This window comes from Hyperoodon ampullatus, assembly GCF_949752795.1.
Source record: "Hyperoodon ampullatus genome assembly, chromosome: 8".
Lineage (NCBI taxonomy): Eukaryota > Metazoa > Chordata > Mammalia > Artiodactyla > Ziphiidae > Hyperoodon > Hyperoodon ampullatus.
In genome coordinates this window covers 101194097-101213523 of record NC_136921.1, presented here as the reverse complement: position 1 = coordinate 101213523, position 19427 = coordinate 101194097, and the positions used below count along the sequence as shown (strand labels likewise).

The following is a 19427-nucleotide window of genomic DNA, read 5'->3' as shown; positions in this document are numbered from 1 at the left end:
AGCGCAGAGTCTTAACCACTGGACCGCCAGGGAAGTCCCTAAGGCAGCTATTTTTATCTACTGTGGTCTTCTCCCAGAGAGAATTTATGGTTTCCCAGATATATGTTTAAGTACAGGCAATTGTTCCATTTGTTTCCTCAAAGAAATTGGTTCTGAGGGGTCCTGGAACAGTGCTGTAACCCTAGTGGGACTAAGGAGCGAAAAGAAGCATAGGTGATGTTGGGCATTATTTAAAATTTGACTCTTAGAGTTGGCATTAATTAGAGAAATGACATTTTCTTTTCTTCTACTCTTTTTCCTTTACTTTTGTCCAGGAATGTCCTCCAAGGAAATCTATGGTAACTTTAAATTTCAGAATGTTCTATTCCTTTTGTTAATTAATTATCTTATGTGGTTTCAGGCACCACTGTAATTCAGAATTTATTGACACTTTATTGGGATGTTTCTGTAACCTGTGGATAACAGATAATTTATCAATGCAGATAAATTCTGTGTATAAATGTTTGCCAAAAATTATATTTCAGAAAGTTAATAAATGAATATGATTAAAGACTATAATATGTTATCCACACGTTCAAAGACTCTCTTTCATTTTCCATGCTAACAGATACCCAAATCAAAATAGAATTAATAAGTGCATGTTCTTAGATTTTAATTAAGCCACATGGCAAGTTACCCTGCTTTCATTCTAGTATCCAAGTTTCAAAACTTTTGCTTTGTATCTTTATTAAACTTGTCATTTTCTTACTTTTTGCATGGTTTTCAGAAATTACTTGGCTTAATAGCAATACTGAAACAGAGGATGTGCTTTTTCCCCTCCTACTCAATATGTTGTTTTTGTTTTTCTACAGATGATTCTTTTATTAGGCCAGTAACTTTTTGGATTGTTGGGGATTTTGATAGCCCTCCTGGAAGGCAATTATTGTATGATGCTATTAAACATCAGGCAAGTATCTACGGCTTCATTCTGTATCTTTGAGGCTGCAGTTATCTTCATGGGCATATGTGTGCTGATAATGTGCTGGTGGGGAGGCTGGATCCTGCTTTTTTGGTGCTTGAGGGAAAGAAGCATTGTTTTTTCAGAGGTCTGGCAGCTAGTGAGAAAACAGAAGACTGCAATATTTTGGCTTTATGTAAGGGAATAGATTTTTTTTTTTTTAGCTGTTCCGTGCAGCTTGCAGGATCTTAGTTCCCTGACCAGGGATTGAACCCGGGCTCCCTGCAGTGGAAGCACAGAGTCCTAACCACTGGACCACCAGGGAAGTCCCAGGAATAGATTCTTTTAGAGGAAAAAATAAGAAGATCGTCATCATAGACAAGTTTTTATTGTATGACTGTTCATGTTCTTGCTGCAGAGGTGCTGCAAAGTTTGTGTTGTATATTGTATGGGAGAGACAGTGTCCTTATATTGAGAGAGGTCCAGATATGGGAGAAATACCACAGAGGCACATTAGCACGTGTATAATAGAAGTAGGTGTCGGCATGCAGAGGGATGCACATATGGGTGGTCTGAAAGCTGTGCAGCATATAAACCGTAGAAGTGGAGTGAATGGGCAGTGGTGAACTGTTGAAAAGTAATCACCCCTTCTAGAGGTTGTCATTGTCAGAGAGAGAGATGTTACATTTCCTTTTCCTGAGCAGTTTCAGATTGGATCTTCATCCAAGTTTCACACCCCTCCTGTGTCCCCTTGCCACTCTGCGTCCCAAGGAGGCTTACTGAAATATCCAGGTGATTTCAGCTTCACTGATGTGCTGAGTGCCTTTATTGTCTAAGGGAACAGACTGGATGGTGCGGTCAGTTGTATCAGGAGTAGTCCAGGTGAAGGACGATACACATATAACACACTCTAACTCAAATTCACAAATGCTCAAGTGGTGAAAAGTGGGAGAACAGGGAGGGAGTAATTGAAGTAAAATATAGGTTCAAAAGACATGCACAGATCAATAGGATGTAGTGTCACAGAGTGAACACACCCATGTGACCACCACGCAGGTACAGAAACAGAATTGCCGAAGTCCTGAAAGCATGCCCCTGCTTGTGGCCACATCACCAGCCCTCCCCTGTCCCTCTTCTCACATCCTAGGTTTGCCTGCTTTTTACTTTAGTTAAATGGACTCTTATAATACGTATTTGTTTGTGTTTGGTTTCTTTACTCAACATTTTGGAGATTTACCCCCGTTATTACAGGTAGTGGTAGTTAGTTCTTTTTCATTGTGCAGTATTGTATCATATGGCTGTACCACAAAGTTTTGTTTGTTTAGTCTGTTTGATGGACAATTGGCTTGTTTCTAGATTGGGGCTAGAAGAATGCTGCAGTGAATACTCTTGTACATGTTTTTAGATACACATGATTATGAATTTCTGTTGCTTATGGCCCTTTTTTTGGTTTTGTGGGCCCCAGATATCTTCTCCCACATGGATTCTTGACTTTTGACCCAAGGAGAGATTAATTTTTACTAGAAATCTGGAAAGGCCATGTGAATGAAGGGTCTGAGCAGAGCCCTTCAAGAGGGTTGGGACTTAAGGAAATGAAGATGGGTGTAACTGGGGTTCACATACCAATGTGAGGCATAACATGCATTAGAAGAATGCAAAATGTGTTGGGGAAATACAGGACTCTGACGGTCTGTCATGTATGCCGTATTTACAGGGATGGTAAGGAACGAAGTTGGAAAGGTAGGCTGGGGGCCAATTCATGCAGGGGTTTGAAGGCCTGATTATAGCATTTTAATTTTACTCTGTATGCAGAGGACTTAAGTGTTATTTGCTACTTATGGGATATGACTGATGTTAATGCTGCTTTTTAAATTCAAGACTTCTACCATATAACTCTCATTTCCCTTTTTGTAAATAGAAATCCAGTAACAATGTTAGAGTAAGCATGATCAATAATCCTAGTGAAGATATAAGTTATGAGAAAACTCAGGTCTCCAGAGCAATCTGGGCAGCTCTCCAAACACAGACCTCCAACGCTGCTAAGAACTTCATCACAAAAATGGCCAAGGAGGAGACTGCAGAGGCGCTGGCTGCAGGAGCTGACATTGGGGAGTTCTCCGTTGGGGTAAGTCTGTGTGTGGCACGAGGATGCCTTGTATTGTTATTTCAGAAGTTCATTCCCATGGGCTGATGTGTCCTGTTCCTGTTGATGATCAGGATTTGTGATTGTAGTTCTGAGCTCAGATGATTTTTTTTTTTTAATTGGAAGGGTCTTACCAAGAAATAACAATTCTGCCATATTCCCTTTATTACTTTTAAACTTGCTAGGCTTCAAGATGTGCATGATATAAGCTTATATATGTTTCAAGCACAAAGCCATTGGCTTTGTAAGTTTTTAAAAGACAGATAATATTTGATTTGTTTGTAGAACAAAGAAAAATATTTGTTTATAGAGACTTAAGCTACTTAATGAGTTAGAGGCTTATGTGTTCTTGATGTATTTCCAATATAAGCCCATTTTATTTATGTTACATACTTTTGACTGTTTTGTAGTTTTAAGATTTCTTATAAAATGATGAATGTACTTGATATTTCAGTTTAAAAAAAGACTCTTACTTGAAATTAGCAAGATTTAAAAATGCAGAATAAAGGTATCATGAATTATAGTTTGCCAATTGAACGATTACATAAAGGAACAGGAAAAGGAAATAAGCATTACTTGATAAGTGGGAGGTTGGGAAAAAATGGGAGAGAGAGTGGAGAACGGAGACATCGTAGTGTTAATTATTAAAATTAGTCACTACGTTCCACTAAAAGAGCATTTTATGATTTATTCATATGATTATTCATTTTCATGGTTTTCTTAATAACAATTACTTTTCCTTAATAACAATTACTTTCCTAGGGCATGGATTTCAGTCTTTTTAAAGAGGTCTTTGAGTCTTCCAACATGGATTTCATTTTGTCTCATGCCATGTACTGCAGGGATGTCCTGAAGCTGAAGGAGGGACAGAGGGCAGTGATCAGCAATGGAAGGGTGAGAACTTTGTCCTGAGACAAGGTTGGCTTCAAGTTAGATCAGTGGACAGTCTTGGCAGCATTCTCCTCTGAAGCTAGTAAACTCTTCAAACAGCCACTTTTTCCAAAGGTGATTAGGGCTCGTGCAGTGCTGATGATCATTTCTGCTCCCTTGTTGCAAAGGAAGTTGGCTCATTTTGACATAAACGTCCTATGTGAAACTTTCCTCCTGTTTAATTTTGTCCTGCCATTGTGTAAGGTGGTGAGAGTGTGGTGGTTCTCAGAACCCAAATCCATAAGACCTGTGATTCATAAAGTACTCGTCCCATGTGGGGAACATGTTTATGGTTTGTGCGGTCTGTATGAACTTAATTGGTTTATGCTTAGACTATTTCATAAATATCTGCAGCCAGGGAAATGAGACTATGGCGGACATACCAAACTTTAAACTCTTAGCCCTTAGGGGTGAAATCTCTCATATCTACCACTACATTTTGGCTTTCTTATTTTGGCTTTCTTATTCATATTCAGTGAGAATTAATGGAAATGATACTGCTATTTTATTTCAGAGTTTGCTTACTGTAAAAATACTGTAAAGTATTCAAGTCTACATACACTCTGTGTAGTTGAGGAATTGATAAGTGAATAACTGTATGAGTTGATTTGGGTTTTTTCACTTTTTTCATTGATTTGACTTAGATGTAAACATGTTTCGGGTCTGTAAAGTGATTTGGTTTGTAAGGTAGCCTGAGGACAACCAAGGACTTCTCTGCAGCCCGCTGATTCCAGCACTGACCACCCTGCTCTTCTTCACAGATCATTGGGCCACTGGAGGACAGTGAACTCTTTAATCAAGACGATTTCCACCTCCTAGAAAATATCATCTTAAAAACTTCAGGACAGAAAATCAAATCTCATATTCAACAGCTTCGGGTAGAAGAAGATGTGTAAGTTTTGCCATAGAAGAAATGAATCAGTTCATGTCACAGGGGCTATATTAATTGGACTTTCCTCATGCTACCTATTACAAGATGTTTTATCTCCAGCTTTAAAATATAATAATGGTCTTCAATTCAAGTGTTTATTTATACTTCTGTTGAAACGAGTTAATTTATTTTGTAGCCAGCTGCTTAAAGAACTGGGTTAGTTCTCTCCATTTTGATTTTTTTTTTTAACTTTTGATTGTGGAAAATTTCAAACATATGCAGAAGTAGAGAGATGATTTTATTTATTTCCTTGGAATACTTATGTAAAGAAATAACTTTCCCTCATTATCTCTTTAATTACTTTTCCGTTTTATTTTATTCAGGAAAAAAAAGACAAGTTAAATGTTTCTTTTTCTTTATTTACTAGTATGGAATAATGAGGTTTTTTTCTTGTATATTCCAAAAGTGATGATGAGTTGGTTATTGTTGGTTCTTGATTGTTATTTTAATTCTTTCAGTGTTATTATTAGTTTATATATTTTAATGAGTTATTTCTCAATGGAAAAAAATAAGTATTTGACTGGTCTTTGTACCTGCTGTGTAACTGAAGCTCATAGTCACATTCACATGGTTTCTGCATTAAATATCAAATGAATGTGTAGCTGGAGGATGTATGGTTATGTTTAGTTTTTGAGGAATCATTATACTTTTTTCCACAGAGGCTGTACCATTTTACTTTCCCATCAGTAATGCATAAGGGTTCTAATTTCTCCACATCCTCACCAACACTTACTATTTTCTGTTCTTTTGATAATACCCATTCCAGTGGGTGTGAAGTGGTATCTCCTTGTGGTTTGATTTGTACTTCCCTAATGATTCGTGATGTTGAGCATCTTTTTGTGTGCTTATTGACCATTTGTATATCTGTGGGAAAACATCTATCCAAGTCCTTTGCTCATTTTTAATTATTTATTTTGTTGTTGTTGAGTTGTAGGAGTTCATTTATATTCTGGATATCAATCCTTATAGCTATATGATATGCAGGTATTTTTTCCCACTCCATGGGTTGACTTTTCACTCTCTTGATAGTGTTCTTTGATGCATTGTTTGAGGATATAGAATTTTAAAGTTCTTCTGTTTTATTTCTTCATCTATTTCATACACCATGATGCTGCAGAGTTCAAGATGCACGTCTTAGTGAAGTGTTGACTTTGATAGCTGTGAAAGTAGTCTCTTTGCCAAGTTTTGTGTGATACGGAAAGGAATCTTTTTTCATTTCACCCAAACTGGGGCTACAGATAAAGAGGTTTCCTTCCACCTCCTCATTGGTTATTGAGTGATGCCCCTTGTTTTAGCCTAGGAAACACTTCCCTGATGCAGGCCAGGAGGTACCCCCTGATTTGAAGCCACTGTGTCATAGGCTTAGGTTTGGTGTGGTGTCCCTTGGACCACTCCCTGTCTCTGTGGAGGCTTCGGGGGAGCCCCTGGGAGTCCTTGTGGACTATATAGTTGCCAGACTATGCACAGAAGACTTGACCTTTTACCAAGCAGAGATGGTTCTGGATCTGTCCTGGTTGAATTTAGGGAAATAAGGTAGTCATGGGGCTGCCAGAAGATTGATGCTAAAACTATTAGGGTTCTCAGAGGGACCTTGCTTGCCTAAGGTTTTCGTTAGTGCCAGGGCTGCTCCACCTTGGTCGTGCATGACAGCCACAGCTCTCATGCGTGACCCAGACCTGCAGCCAAGAGGCCATCATCAGCCCTGCGGAGCTCACCTATGGCCTCTTTGATCATCCCAGTCCACATAACCAAGGATCCCTGGACATATTTTGTGACAATGTTGACACATCACAGGAAACAAATGGCCTGTTTTATATGTATTCAGAGTTACTATTGAGACGTACCAAAAGATGTAATTTGATATAGTTGTTTGGTTCGATGAGAGAATGTATAGGCTTGATTCCAGTTCAGATATATTCACGAATATATTCAAATATATTTTAGCATTCTTAGAATTTAGTCCTCAATTCAACAGATTAGAGCATTTTTTCAGTCTCATGATTTAGTTCAAGATCTTCCTTGGTTAGAAATCAAGTTAGGAGGGGCGGGGAAAGTAGAAATGCTTTTCTAAGTTGTTTACCGTGATGTTGATTGTAATAGTGAAATAGATTATGATGTATCCATAAATATAATATTATGCAGTCATTGAAAATATTGATGTACCCCTATACTTATTATCCAACAAAATGTTTATATTATTAAATGAAAAATCAGGTTACCAAATAATATAGTACCACTTTTATGTGTGTAGATATATATATTTTAAAATATGGAAGAATGATGAACTAAAATGTTATCAATACTTATTTCTTGAATATGCTATTATTGTGTGTATCTCCATTTTCTCCTTATATTTTTTTCCTGAATGTTTTTTCGGTAAATTATTACTCTAATGATCATAAAAATAATAAAGTTATTTAGAAGAGGGTGAGGGAGAGTTATGGGCCAGGCCCTAAGCTAGGTGCTTTATTTTCTATGTTTCGCCAGTGCAGTATTTACAAGAGCCATGCAAAGTAGGCATTATCTCCATTTCACATATGGAAAAATCAGCACCTACCCCAGGGCTATAAAACTTATCAGTAACAAAATCTGTACTTTTTTCTCATGCCAGTTGATACAAAGTTTATATTTTCTTCAGACCAGCTTGTTGGCATTCAGTACTTAGGTTGATTATGTTATGTTCAGCAACAATTGGAAAACCTTCAGGAAAAGAGATGCTAAATTTTCACCAACCACATCTTTCAGGGCGAGTGACTTGGTAATGAAGGTGGATGCGCTCCTGTCAGCTCAACCAAAAGGAGATGCAAGAATCGAGTACCAGTTTTTCGAAGACAGACACAGGTATAGAATCAGTGTTGAATTTGTGCATATTTACCTTTACCTCAGCTCCTTTATTTTTCCATATAAAGTGTGTATATAAGCTCTTACAGGAATGGAAAATTTGGCATGTGGTTTTTATATATATTCATATATAAAACTCATGTAACAGATTTCAGTTGCATAAAAGTTGACATTTATTTCTAAATAAATCTGAAATAGTTCTGAATATACCCTTTAAGAAAACAGAAAGCATTTAATGAAACCGACCAGTTGTCATTTTCTGGTATTAAAGAATAAACAGGTTGTTAGAGCATGTGTCTCATCTTTTATTGAAAACTATCTTGTTTTCAGTAAAATAAAAATAAGTATAGCATTATAAGGAAGTCCTTCTCTTTTGTTTTCCAGTTTTTTATTTTGAAAAGTTTCAAACCTAGAGAATAGTTGAAAGTCTGTTATAGTGAACACCCAAATATCTTTAATCTAGCTTCACCAATTGTAGACATTGTGCCACAGTTATCCGTGTGTGTGTATAGTATATGCTTGCATACAAACATACATGCACTCACATTTTGGGGAACCATATGAAAGTACGTTGCAGGTATCATTATATATCGTGCCCCAATTCTTCGGCATATATCTCCTGAGTACTAGGAGTCTCTCCATAGTACTGTTAAGCATACCTCAGCAGTTTAACCTTGATAAAGTAATATTATGTGATACCGGTCCATTTTCAAATTTCTCCAATGCCCAGTAATGACTTTTTACAGCTGTTTGCTTGTTTGGTCCAGATCACACATTGCAGTCAGTTGTTGTGTCTCTAGTCTCTTCTAAGCTAAAGCAGTTTTGGGGTGTTTTTTTTTGTTTTCTGGGTTTTTTTGGTCTTTTATGACATTGACTTTTTTAAGAGTCCAGGCCAGTTGTCTTGTGCAATGTCCCACAGTCTGGGTTGTTTTCTCATGATTAGATTTAAGGTTAACCTGTCTTGAGGAAGAATGTCTACAGTTGATGTATCCAGGAAGGTGTATATCCTGATTGCACCTTAGGATCACCAGGGAGGCCTTAGGTGCAGAAGCCTGCAAACTATCAGAATCCTATGATTCTGATTTAATTAGTCTGGAGTGAATTGGACTTTGGTTTCATTGACCTGTGCTTTCTCACAGCCAGTCCTTGTGGGGATAAAATTTGAACTGATGACTCCAGGCTAGAATGGAGATCCTCTCCTTTCTCACTGGCTGCGGCTCCTTGCTAGTAATCACCCTGGTTGGATTTTGCCCACTAGCACCATCCTCTCCTTACTCTGTATGGTTTCAGGAAGTGACATGGTCTGGTTACTACCACAGGAAACATTCCTAATTGACCTGCCGTCTTGTTTGCCTATCATAGCCAAGACCTGAGCGAGACCTCTTCCCTATTTAGCACATCGTTTTCTCCATGAGTCATATATAATTAAAATGTCCTAATTAAAAATTCTATTATGATACAGATTTCAATTAGAGAAGTTATTTTTATTGGGGTCGTGTTAGTTAAATGAGTGTTTGTTATACTCAAGTCAGCAGTTTCTCATTTACGCAAGAAACAAGAAGTCTGAATTACTGGTTATGTATACCCTTTCCCTGAAAGTGTGGTCCATGGAACAGGGCACTGTCTGTGAGCTTGTTGGAAAGGCAGTGTCTTCTGGCCGCAGCCCAGACCTCCCGAATCAGAATCTTCATTGTAACAGGATCCCCCAGGTGACTCCTGCGTACCTTAAGGTTGGCGAAGCGCTGCGTTCCTTGACGTTTGGTCTACTCGCCTCTCAAAAGTGTGGGTGATTCCCCTAATGTTGCTTCTGTGTCTGTCACTTTCAGCCTTATTCTGGTCTTTTCTCTGATGAATACAGCAAGTGTATTTAAACATCGTGTTGTCAGTTTATATTGTTCTGCATTTCCACACCAATATTCCTCTTTTCTTGGTGTTTGTCTTGCCCTCTTTTTTGCTGCAGAGATGTGGGGGTCAGTTTCTGAGGATGTCTGTTGTGGGTCACCTAGAGCACTGGCCCAGGACATGGGTATGCCGTACAGAGCTCTACCCCAAACCAGCCAGGCTTAGGGGCCTGACCCACACGCTGTGCTCTAGAGGACTGTTTGGGACCCCTCTTCTCGTTTCCTTTGGGAGAGTTTGTATAACGCTGTTCTCTAATGCGCTCTTCCTTCTAGATTCTAGAGTACCACAGAGGCCCAAGTTATCTGACGGCAGTGGCTCTTATACTTTGGCTTTTACTTAGAGAGTTTGTTGAAATGCAGATTGCTGGACCTACCCCCAGAGTTGCTGGTTCAGTAAGTCTGGGTTGGGGCCTGACAATTTGTTTTTGTTTTTGTTTTTGTTTTTTTTTTACAAATTCCTGGGTAAAGCTGATGCTGCTAGTCTAGAGCCACACTTTGAGAACAGCTGTATTAGAGTAAAAAAAAATGTATTGGAATAATTATTGGTAGCTGGAATTATTAATCTAAGATTGAAAGCAGGTGTTGCAGTACAGTCACAAAGCTATTCTGATGGTTATGTCCAAAACAGTTAAGATTTGAAATAACCTTCATTACCATTTAAACTGTGTTTACACAGTTTTATTAGTTATTATGTTCTGTTCTGAACTTTTGTTTTCATCCCATTGGGTAAATGTTTTTGCATAAAAGTGGTGATTAATTTCAAAACCACATTAAAATAGTGTTCAGAGTAAACAAAGATAAGCATTGATTAAGCAATTAATGTTTTGGGAAAATTGGATGTATTTTTAAATCCTTTCAAGTTTATTCCTTTTTAAAATGTATCAGAGGCTCCTGCTTCTCTTAAGCCACCTAAGTCAAAGTGGCTTTAGAAGGAGGCCATGTAACTAGAAATTACATGTGGGGAAATGCATGTTCTCCCCAGAAATCCTAGGAGTTGTCCTTTTTCACTTAACTAAGAGCAGCCAAAAAAATTGTATAACTTAATGCTGACAAGATGTAGTGAAGTTCATTTCTTGGCCTTGTAAAATTGTTTAGTTCTTCAGGAAATATGTCTCATATTAGCCACATATTAGCCACATAAATATTTGTGTCATTATGACTCAGTAATCCCATGTCTAGGACTATGTTAATTCTCAAGAAATTTCCAAGTGTGAAAAAAACTGGATGTGAGAAGTTCTTTACAGGTTGAAAGGCATCTAAATGTCCAGCAATATGGACATATATACATTACCAAATGTAAAATAGATAGCTAATGGGAAGCAGCCGCACAGCACAGGGAGATCAGCTCGGTGCTTTGTGTCCACCTAGAGGGGTGGGATTGGGAGGGTGGGAGGGAGACGCAAGAGGGAGGAGATATGGGGATATATGTATACGTATAGCTGATTCACTTTGTTATAAAGCAGAAACTAACACACCATTGTAAAGCAATTATACTCCAATAAAGATGTAAAAATACATAATTAAGTAAGTAAGTAAGTAAATGCCCAGCAATAAGGAATAGCTGAGTAAACTACAGCAGGTTCATTTGGTAAATCGAAGACTATTTCTTATTCAGGACATTGATGTATAACAACATGGAAAAATCTTTATAAGAAACTTTTGGGGGAAGGAGTGAAATCATTATAAAATTGCTGATATCCTGTAGGTGCATCTCATCTTTACATAGGCATTAAGGAAGACTATGTAGAAATATGCCACAAAGTGGTTGAGTTGGGATGGTGAGATTTTAGGATTATTTATTTCCTTTTTCACTCTTTTGCAAGTTTTTGTAATGTTCTTATGTTCCTTTTACTATTTAAAAAAGTCAATTTATTCTCTCCTTATAACCTTCTTGCCAAGAAATAAAAATTGGCATAATGTAACTGTCAAAACCAAACATCAGAAGCTTTTAGAGCGTTTTTAAACTTTGTGGTAGACGTAATCACATAGTTGACCACCACATAACCTTGTTGTTTTAGATCTAAAGTTTTTTTGAAATGTTAAGAGGGCTGATTGGTTGTGTTGGATGTGTCATCTCCCCACCCCATCCCCCTCAAAGAAATCAACTGTTTCCTGTTTGCCTCCAGATTAACGTTTTATCTTTTTGCTCTCTGTAGTGCAATTAAACTGAGGCCAAAGGAAGGGGAGACATACTTTGATGTCGTGGCCGTTGTTGACCCTGTCACCAGAGAAGCGCAGAGACTTGCCCCGTTGCTTTTGGTAGGGACAACTGCAGAGGCAGTTCCTGTCATCTGTGTCACATCGTATTTACCGGAAGTGGTCCCATACCCTGAGATTCTCTGCGAGCATCGTTTTCCCTTAGTTATCTTTAAAGGGCATTGGAAAGTGCTACAGGGCATATTGGGCAGAGCAGATGTTTTCATAAAGATTAGTAATGGCTCTGAAAACAACTTAATAACCTCTGAAAGTAGGTACAAGTTTGGTTGATTACTTCATGTAATTAAGAAAAAAAATTATCTTTATTCAGAGCAAAATGTCTTTGAATTAAATTTATTATTGCCATACTTTATATTGGCGAAGAGTAAAAAGGTAAAAGCATTCTGCTTTATCATTTTCCTTTCTTATAACTAGCATTTTTTGTTGTAACGTGTCTTTATTTTTTTGGGCTGCGTCGCACGGCTTGTGGGATCTTAGTTCCCCGACCAGGGATTGCACCCGGGCCCTCGGCAATGAAAGCACCAAGTCCTAACCATGGGACCACCAGGGAATTTCCTGCAGAATGTCTTTTAGATATGTTATAAGATATTGAAATTTAAAAATTTTTTGAAGAACTCTGCCAAAAATTTAGTTGCCTCAATTTTTTTTTTGAGTTGTGTTTTTTTTTCTTAAGTTTTATTGAAGTATAATCAGTTAACCTTTTTTGTGGGTATTTGTATGTATTTTTTCCTATGATAGTCTGTAAGCTGCACTGATGAACCTTTAAACTCTTCCTTGTGTAGACAGCTATATCCATTGCCTGTCTTGCTTCCCCACATACGTGGGGAGCAGTTATTTGCAATGACCTATTTCCCATGTTTTTGTCCATGTGATATGTATGTGTGATTTAGATTGTGCACTAGAGCTGTGATTTCTAGGGATTTATCCAGTGCAGACTTTATAACATTTATTATCTTTGTATTTTTGCTTGAGATATTAAGAAATGTTCTCTCTCCTAACTTAGTGTTGATACATTTCTGAAGAGACAATGTAAATATTGTATCTGAAATATCAGTCACTTTGTAGGGAAAATTTTTATGTTTTGTCATCTGGTTTGCTCTTTTAGGTTTTAACTCAGCTGATCAACATGAATCTAAGAGTATTTATGAACTGCCAATCTAAACTTTCCGACATGCCTTTAAAAAGGTAAAACAAAGTGGTTAAGAAATCAACCCCTGGAAAAAAATCACACTCAATCTGAAAGCTGAAATTGAATGTCAAGGATCATATGGGTTTATATATGGACCTCATGTTTGAAAAAAATCACTTATTTTGAAGTTCAGTTTTCCTAAATTTCTAAGAACTAATCAAAAGTTCTAAGAACTTAGTGTGAGCGTGGGAGCATTTAAAGGTGGAATTAGGGACTTCCCTGGTGGCGCAGTGGTTAAAAATCCGCCTGCCAACACTGGGGTCTCGGGTTCGAGCCCTGGTCCGGGAATATCCCACATGCCGCAGAGCAGCTAAGCCCGTGTGCCGCAACTACTGAACCTGTGGTCTAGAGCCTGTGAGCCACAACTACCGAGCCCGCGTGCCTAGAGCCCGTGCTCCGCAACAAGAGAAGCCACTGCAACGAGAAGCCTGAGCACCCTAAGGAAGAGTAGCCCCCGCTCACCACAGCTAGAGAAAGCCCGCGCACAGCAACGAAGACCCAACGCAGACAAAAATAAATTAAAAAAAAAAAAAAAGTGGAATTAACCCAGGCCACTTGCACCTGTGGTTTGCTTTCTTTCCTTTTTTTTGTTTTGGTCAGAATTACATAATTCTCTAAAAACATTTGAATCATTGTAGCTATTAAATTTACGTTAAAATGTGCTGTGGTGTAGAAAGACACTTGTCTATACTTCTTCTTAGAAGAGCAGTCATTTCTAAGTTGGAATGTATGTGGCTCATTTGCATGTATCTTGAAAGGAAGGCAGGCTTATCTGCATACTCTCTGAGCTTTGGAATGGTCATTTGTGAAACAGGTCGCCTGGAAAGCAGTCAGTAGTAATAGTGTAGCACATCTGGGGACTGTGGTAAATTGCCACCTTGCAAATGCGCTGGCTTCTATAGGTTAGATTCTGAGTGAACTGAAGCCGTGTTTGAAAGTGACGGAAGGGTTCCAGCTTTCACCATTATCCTCGGATAGGAGCAATGTTTAAATGATTGCATACAGTGTTTTCAGGGCATGCCCGAGAACTCAGCCACCATTTAGGACTTTGTTTTTGAGAGAGAGGAAAGTGAGTTTCTTTCACCAAGGGGAGGCAAGTGCTCAGGACGTGCTTTTGACTCCAGCAGCGGTTGCCCCCATCCCCCATCCCCCAACAGGGCAGGAAGGAAGGACCTCCCCTCCCAGCCCCACCTCCCCTGCTCTCCTCTCCTGTCTGCAGCAACCACAGGACGGTACAGTTAGGTCAAGAGGTAGTTTTGGAAACACTTTTCTCAGTCTGGAAGGAAGCCCTTCCAAATCCAGTTTGTCTTAAGCCAGTTGTTTACCTGTGTGGATGCATATAAACTCAAGGACTGTGGTTGCATTGAAAAATTCACATCTTTCTTTTCCATTTCAGCTTTTACCGTTACGTCTTGGAAGCAGAGATTTCTTTTACTTCAGACAATAGCTTTGCTAAGGGTCCAATAGCAAAATTTTTGGATATGCCACAGTCTCCTCTGTTCACTCTGAACTTGAACACACCTGAGAGTTGGATGGTAGAGTCTGTCAGAACGCCATATGACCTTGATAACATTTACTTAGAAGAGGTAAGAATATCTTTGCTTCCCAGTGTCTAACCACATGTAAAGCCTGTTGAAGATGTAGTGGTGGTAGTCTCTGACTGAACAGACTGGATCACAGTCTAGGTGGGCTTCTGAGACAGTAGTGTTCAGGTATAATTGTATTTTTATAAATAACAGCCTAATAGATCTAATTCACATACCGTAAAATTCACCCTTGTAAAGTGTACAGTTCAGTAGTTATAGTATATTTACAGAGTTGTGCAGCCATCACCACTGTCTAATTTTAGAATATTTTCATCACCCCTAAAAAAAACTCCACACCCATAAGTAATCACTCCCCATTCCCCTTGACCCTGGCAACCACTAATCTACTTTCTTTCTCTATGGATTTGCCTGTTCTATTACTCTTACCTAAATAGAGTCATATATTTTGTGACTGGCTTCTTTCACGTAAATTATTTTCAAGGTTCATTCATGTTTTGGCATGTATTAGTACCTCACTCCTTTTTATTGCCAGATAGTATTCCATTGTATGGATACACCACATTTTATTTATTTATTATTTATTTATTTATATGTCACTGATAAACATTTGGGTTGTTTCTACTTTTTTACTAGTATGAATAATGCTGTTATGAGCATATGTGTACAAGTTTTCGCAGATATGCTTTTATTTCTCTTGGGTATATACTTAGGAGTGGGATTGCTGGATCATATGGTAATTTTATGTTTAACTTTTTGAGGGATTACCAATCTGTTTTCCAAAGTGACTGCATCATTTTTCATTCCTGTCCTAATGACAAATGATGTTGAATATTTTTTCATGTGTTTATTGGCCATTTGTGTATTTTCTTTGGAGAAATGTCTATTCAAATCCTTTGCCTATTTTTAAAAAGTGGCTTGTCTTTTTTGTGTGGTTTTTTTTTTTTGCGGTACGCGGGCCTCTCACCACTGTGGCCTCTCCCGCCGCAGAGCACAGGCTCCGGATGCACAGGCTCAGCGGTCATGGCCCACGGGCCCAGCCACTCCGTGGCATGCGGGATCCTCCTGGACCAGGGCACGAACCTGCGTCCCCTGCATCAGCAGGCAGACTCCCAACCACTGCGCCACTAGGGAAGCCCTGGCTTGTCTTTTAATTGTTGAATTGTACGAGTTCTTTGTATATTCTGGATACAAGTCTCTTGTCAGATACATGCTTTACAAATATCTTCTTGCATTTTACAGGTTGTCTTCATTTTTTTGATGGCGTCCTTTGAAGCACAAAAGTTTCTCATTTTCGTGAAGTCTAATTTACCTATTTTTTGTTGCTTGTGCTTTTGGAGTTATAGCTAAGAAACTGTTGCTCAATCTCAGGTCACGAGGATTTACTCCAGTGTTTCCTTCTAGGCCTTTCACAGTTTAAAACTCTTAAATTTTGCTTCTTAGATTCATTCTGAGTTCGTCTTTGTACATGGTATGAGGCAGAGTTCCAGCTTTATTCTTTGCATGTGGATATCCAGTTGCCCCAGCACCATTTGTTTTAAAAACCTATTCTTTCCCCCATTGAATGGTCTTTACATCTTTTTCAGAAATCAGTTAACCCTAAATGTGAAGGTTTAATTCTGGGCTCTGAATTCTATTCCATTGGTCTCTGTGTCTGTCCTTAGGCCAGTACCACACTGTCTTATTTACGGTAGCTTTGTAGTAAGTTTTGAAATTAGAAGTGTGAGTTTTCCAGTTGTGTTCTTCTCTTTCAAGATAGTTTTGGCTATTCTGGGTTCTTTGCATTTTGGAATCAGCTTGTTAATATCTGCAGAAGAGGCTGCTGGGATTTCAATAGGGATTGCATTAAATCCCTAGATGAATTTGGAGAGATTGCCATCTTAAACAATACTAAGTGTTCTGAACTATGAAAATGGGATGTCTTTCCATTTATATAGGTCTTTAATTTCTTTGAACAATATTTTGTAGTTCTTAGTATACAAGCCTGTATAAGATCATGTCATCTGCAAATAGAGTTTTACTTTTTCTTTACAATCTGGATGGCTTTTATATACTTTTCTTGCCTGATTGGAAAATTTTTAAGTTACTGATTCAATCTCTTGTTATAGGTCTGTTTAGATTTTCTATTTTGTCTTGAGTCAGTTTTCAAAGTTTGTGTCTCTTAGGAATTTATCCATTCTATCTAGGTTTTCTAATTTGTTGGCATATAGTTATTCATAGCCTTTTCTTTTTTTTTTTTTTTTGCGGTACGCGGGCCTCTCACTGTTGTGGCCTCTCCCGTTGCGGAGCACAGGCTCCGGACGCACAGGCTCAGCGGCCATGGCTCACGGGCCTAGCTGCTCCACGGCATGTGGGATCTTCCCGGACCGGGGCACGAACCTGTGTCCCCTGCATCGGCAGGCGGGCTCTCAACCACTGCGCCACCAGGGAAGCCCCCATAGCCTTTTCTTATAGTCTTTTTTATTGAATAGTGATGTTTCCTTTATCCTTGCTGATTTCAGTAAGTTGGCTCTTCCGTCTTTTTTTTCCTGGTCAGTCTAGCTAAAAGTTTGTCCATTTGTTGATATTTGCGAAGAACCAGCCATTGGTTTCATTGGTTTTTCTTTATTGTTTTTCTGTTCTCTGTTTCATTTATTTCCATATAACTGTATTTGAAGTCTCTAAGGTAACTGGTTCTTTTTCCCTAATCCATTTTCAAAGATAGTGTACTTTCATTTCACTGATGTCTCTTCCCAGCCCTCACTCTACACCTAGCTCAGAGTATATTAACAAAGGAATTAAAAGACATGGTCTTTACTTCCAGGGAGCTTACGGTGCCTCAGAGCCTCCTTCCTTTTTTAAAACATTTGTCTCTGTGTCTGCCTTAAATATCTCTTATTACAATTAAAGCCTGTTTTCTGGTTCTGTCTTCTTGGGAATTGGGGAGACTGGAAACTCAAAGATAGTTACCAAAGGAATTAGCAGCCCTCTTATCATGAGGTTGAATTACTCTAGTTTCTTTAAGTAGAAACCCGTAGGTACTAAGTTGGTGGCGAGGAGAGAGAGAGAAAGTGTGCGTGCACGTGCGTGTGTATGTGTACATACGTACACACCATATTTTTAACAAATAGGGAACCCTTGAGGAACCAACTCTTGTTGAAGAGACCACACAAAGCACTAAAGAACAGTGCACAGAAGTATAGATCAGATGCAAAGCAGGTTTCTTCCAGGGCCTTCCCTGGTGGTCCAATGGTTAAGACTCCGTGCTCCCAATGCAGGGGGCCTGGGTTCGATCCTTGGTCTGGGAACTAGATCCCGCATGCTGCAACTAAAAAAAAAAGATCCTGCCTGCTGCAACTGAAGTTACCACACACCACAACGAAGATCTTGCATGCTGCAACTAAGACCAGGCGCAGCCAAATAAATAAATAAATATTTTTTAAAAACCCAAAACAAAAAAACAAAAGCAAAGTAGGTTTCTTCCTTATCTCCCAGAGTTTTTGCTCCTCTTTCTTAGGCTTCCTCCAGTTTCTCTGCACTCCGTTGAGAATACAGAGCCTGAGACTTGTGAGCATGTGGAGCATTGCAGTAACTGTTAAGCTCCAAGTAGCTCACTGTTAGGGTTAGGTAGGGTCATAAAACCAAGCCTGAGCTAGCCTGGGGTAGAAACTCTTCAATTAGCTAAAGCCAAGCTGCCCTAAGACTTTGTAGTTGTATCCCATTTTCTGCAAGAAATTAGCAGTAATTTAGGCAGTCGGTGCAGCATGTGAACGGTTTTATGCCATTATGGAGCCATTAAGTTCATCTTGGACGTTTGCATTTAGAATAGCAATATTTTCAGCTATATTCCAAAGGCCAAGATGAATTTGCATTGCTCTCTGATGTTTTTCTGATCTTTCTCATTGTTTCTCTTTTCTCATATGAGCTAACCCTTGTAGGATTGTTTTATCTGTCTTCTCCATTATTTGCTTTTAGATTGTTCGTTCATTTGGCAGTTTTATCTTACATGCTTTTTTCCCAGTACTCCTCTTGTAGATTAGCGTCTTATCCTCTCTGTACTTTTGGAATAATCTCCTTATTGTTTTTTTCTGTGTCCTTTTTCCTGACTCTCCTTCCAACCCACCGTAGTTTCTAAAATTGTGTACTCTTGTTAACTACCAGCACAATCAAGATACAGAGCATGTCCATCACTCCAGAAGGTTCTGTCATGCCCCTTTGCAGGGAACCCCTCCTCCTCCCCTTGGCCCCAGGCAACAGCTGATCTGCTTTTATCCCTATAGTTTTGCCTCTTGTTGAATTTTTTATAAATGTGATCATATGGTATGTTGCCCTTTATGTCTGGTTTCATTCACTTTGCATAATGCATTTCAGATTCATCCATGTTGTTGCATGTATCAGTACTTTGTTTCTTTTTATTGCTGAGTGGTCTTCAAGTGATCTAATTTTGATATTGCAGGTGGACAGTGTAGTGGCTGCTGAGTATGAGCTGGAGTACCTGTTACTGGAAGGTCACTGCTATGACATCACCACCGGCCAGCCCCCACGGGGACTGCAGTTTACCTTAGGAACTTCAGCCAAGCCAGTCATCGTGGACACTATTGTTATGGCTAATCTGGTAAACAATCAGTACATCCGGTGGTGATACTCAGTCATGTTAATTGGGGCACTGCAATTTATGACAGAGCAATTAGCATTCTGAACATGAGGGAGATTAAAATTCATGATGGACTGAATTTGGTCAATATAAAAATCAACAGTTTAGTTAAACTTGTAGATTGGAATTACATGACAACTTAAAAGAAAACATGCTAGAAT

General features: G+C 38.8%; 1 protein-coding gene across 1 annotated transcript in view; it reads left to right on the top strand.

Annotated features, from left to right (window-relative positions):
* The window catches only part of UGGT1 (UDP-glucose glycoprotein glucosyltransferase 1), a 94252-nt gene that overhangs the window by 58927 nt on the left and 15898 nt on the right, over positions 1-19427 (top strand). The window contains exons 21-30 of the mRNA XM_079709875.1: positions 315-338; positions 852-946; positions 2856-3062; positions 3843-3974; positions 4772-4902; positions 7687-7782; positions 11840-11942; positions 13006-13085; positions 14486-14675; positions 19069-19227. Of these exons, the coding sequence (XP_079566001.1) occupies positions 315-338; positions 852-946; positions 2856-3062; positions 3843-3974; positions 4772-4902; positions 7687-7782; positions 11840-11942; positions 13006-13085; positions 14486-14675; positions 19069-19227 (1217 nt within the window). The remainder of the gene's footprint in view (positions 1-314; positions 339-851; positions 947-2855; positions 3063-3842; positions 3975-4771; positions 4903-7686; positions 7783-11839; positions 11943-13005; positions 13086-14485; positions 14676-19068; positions 19228-19427) is intronic.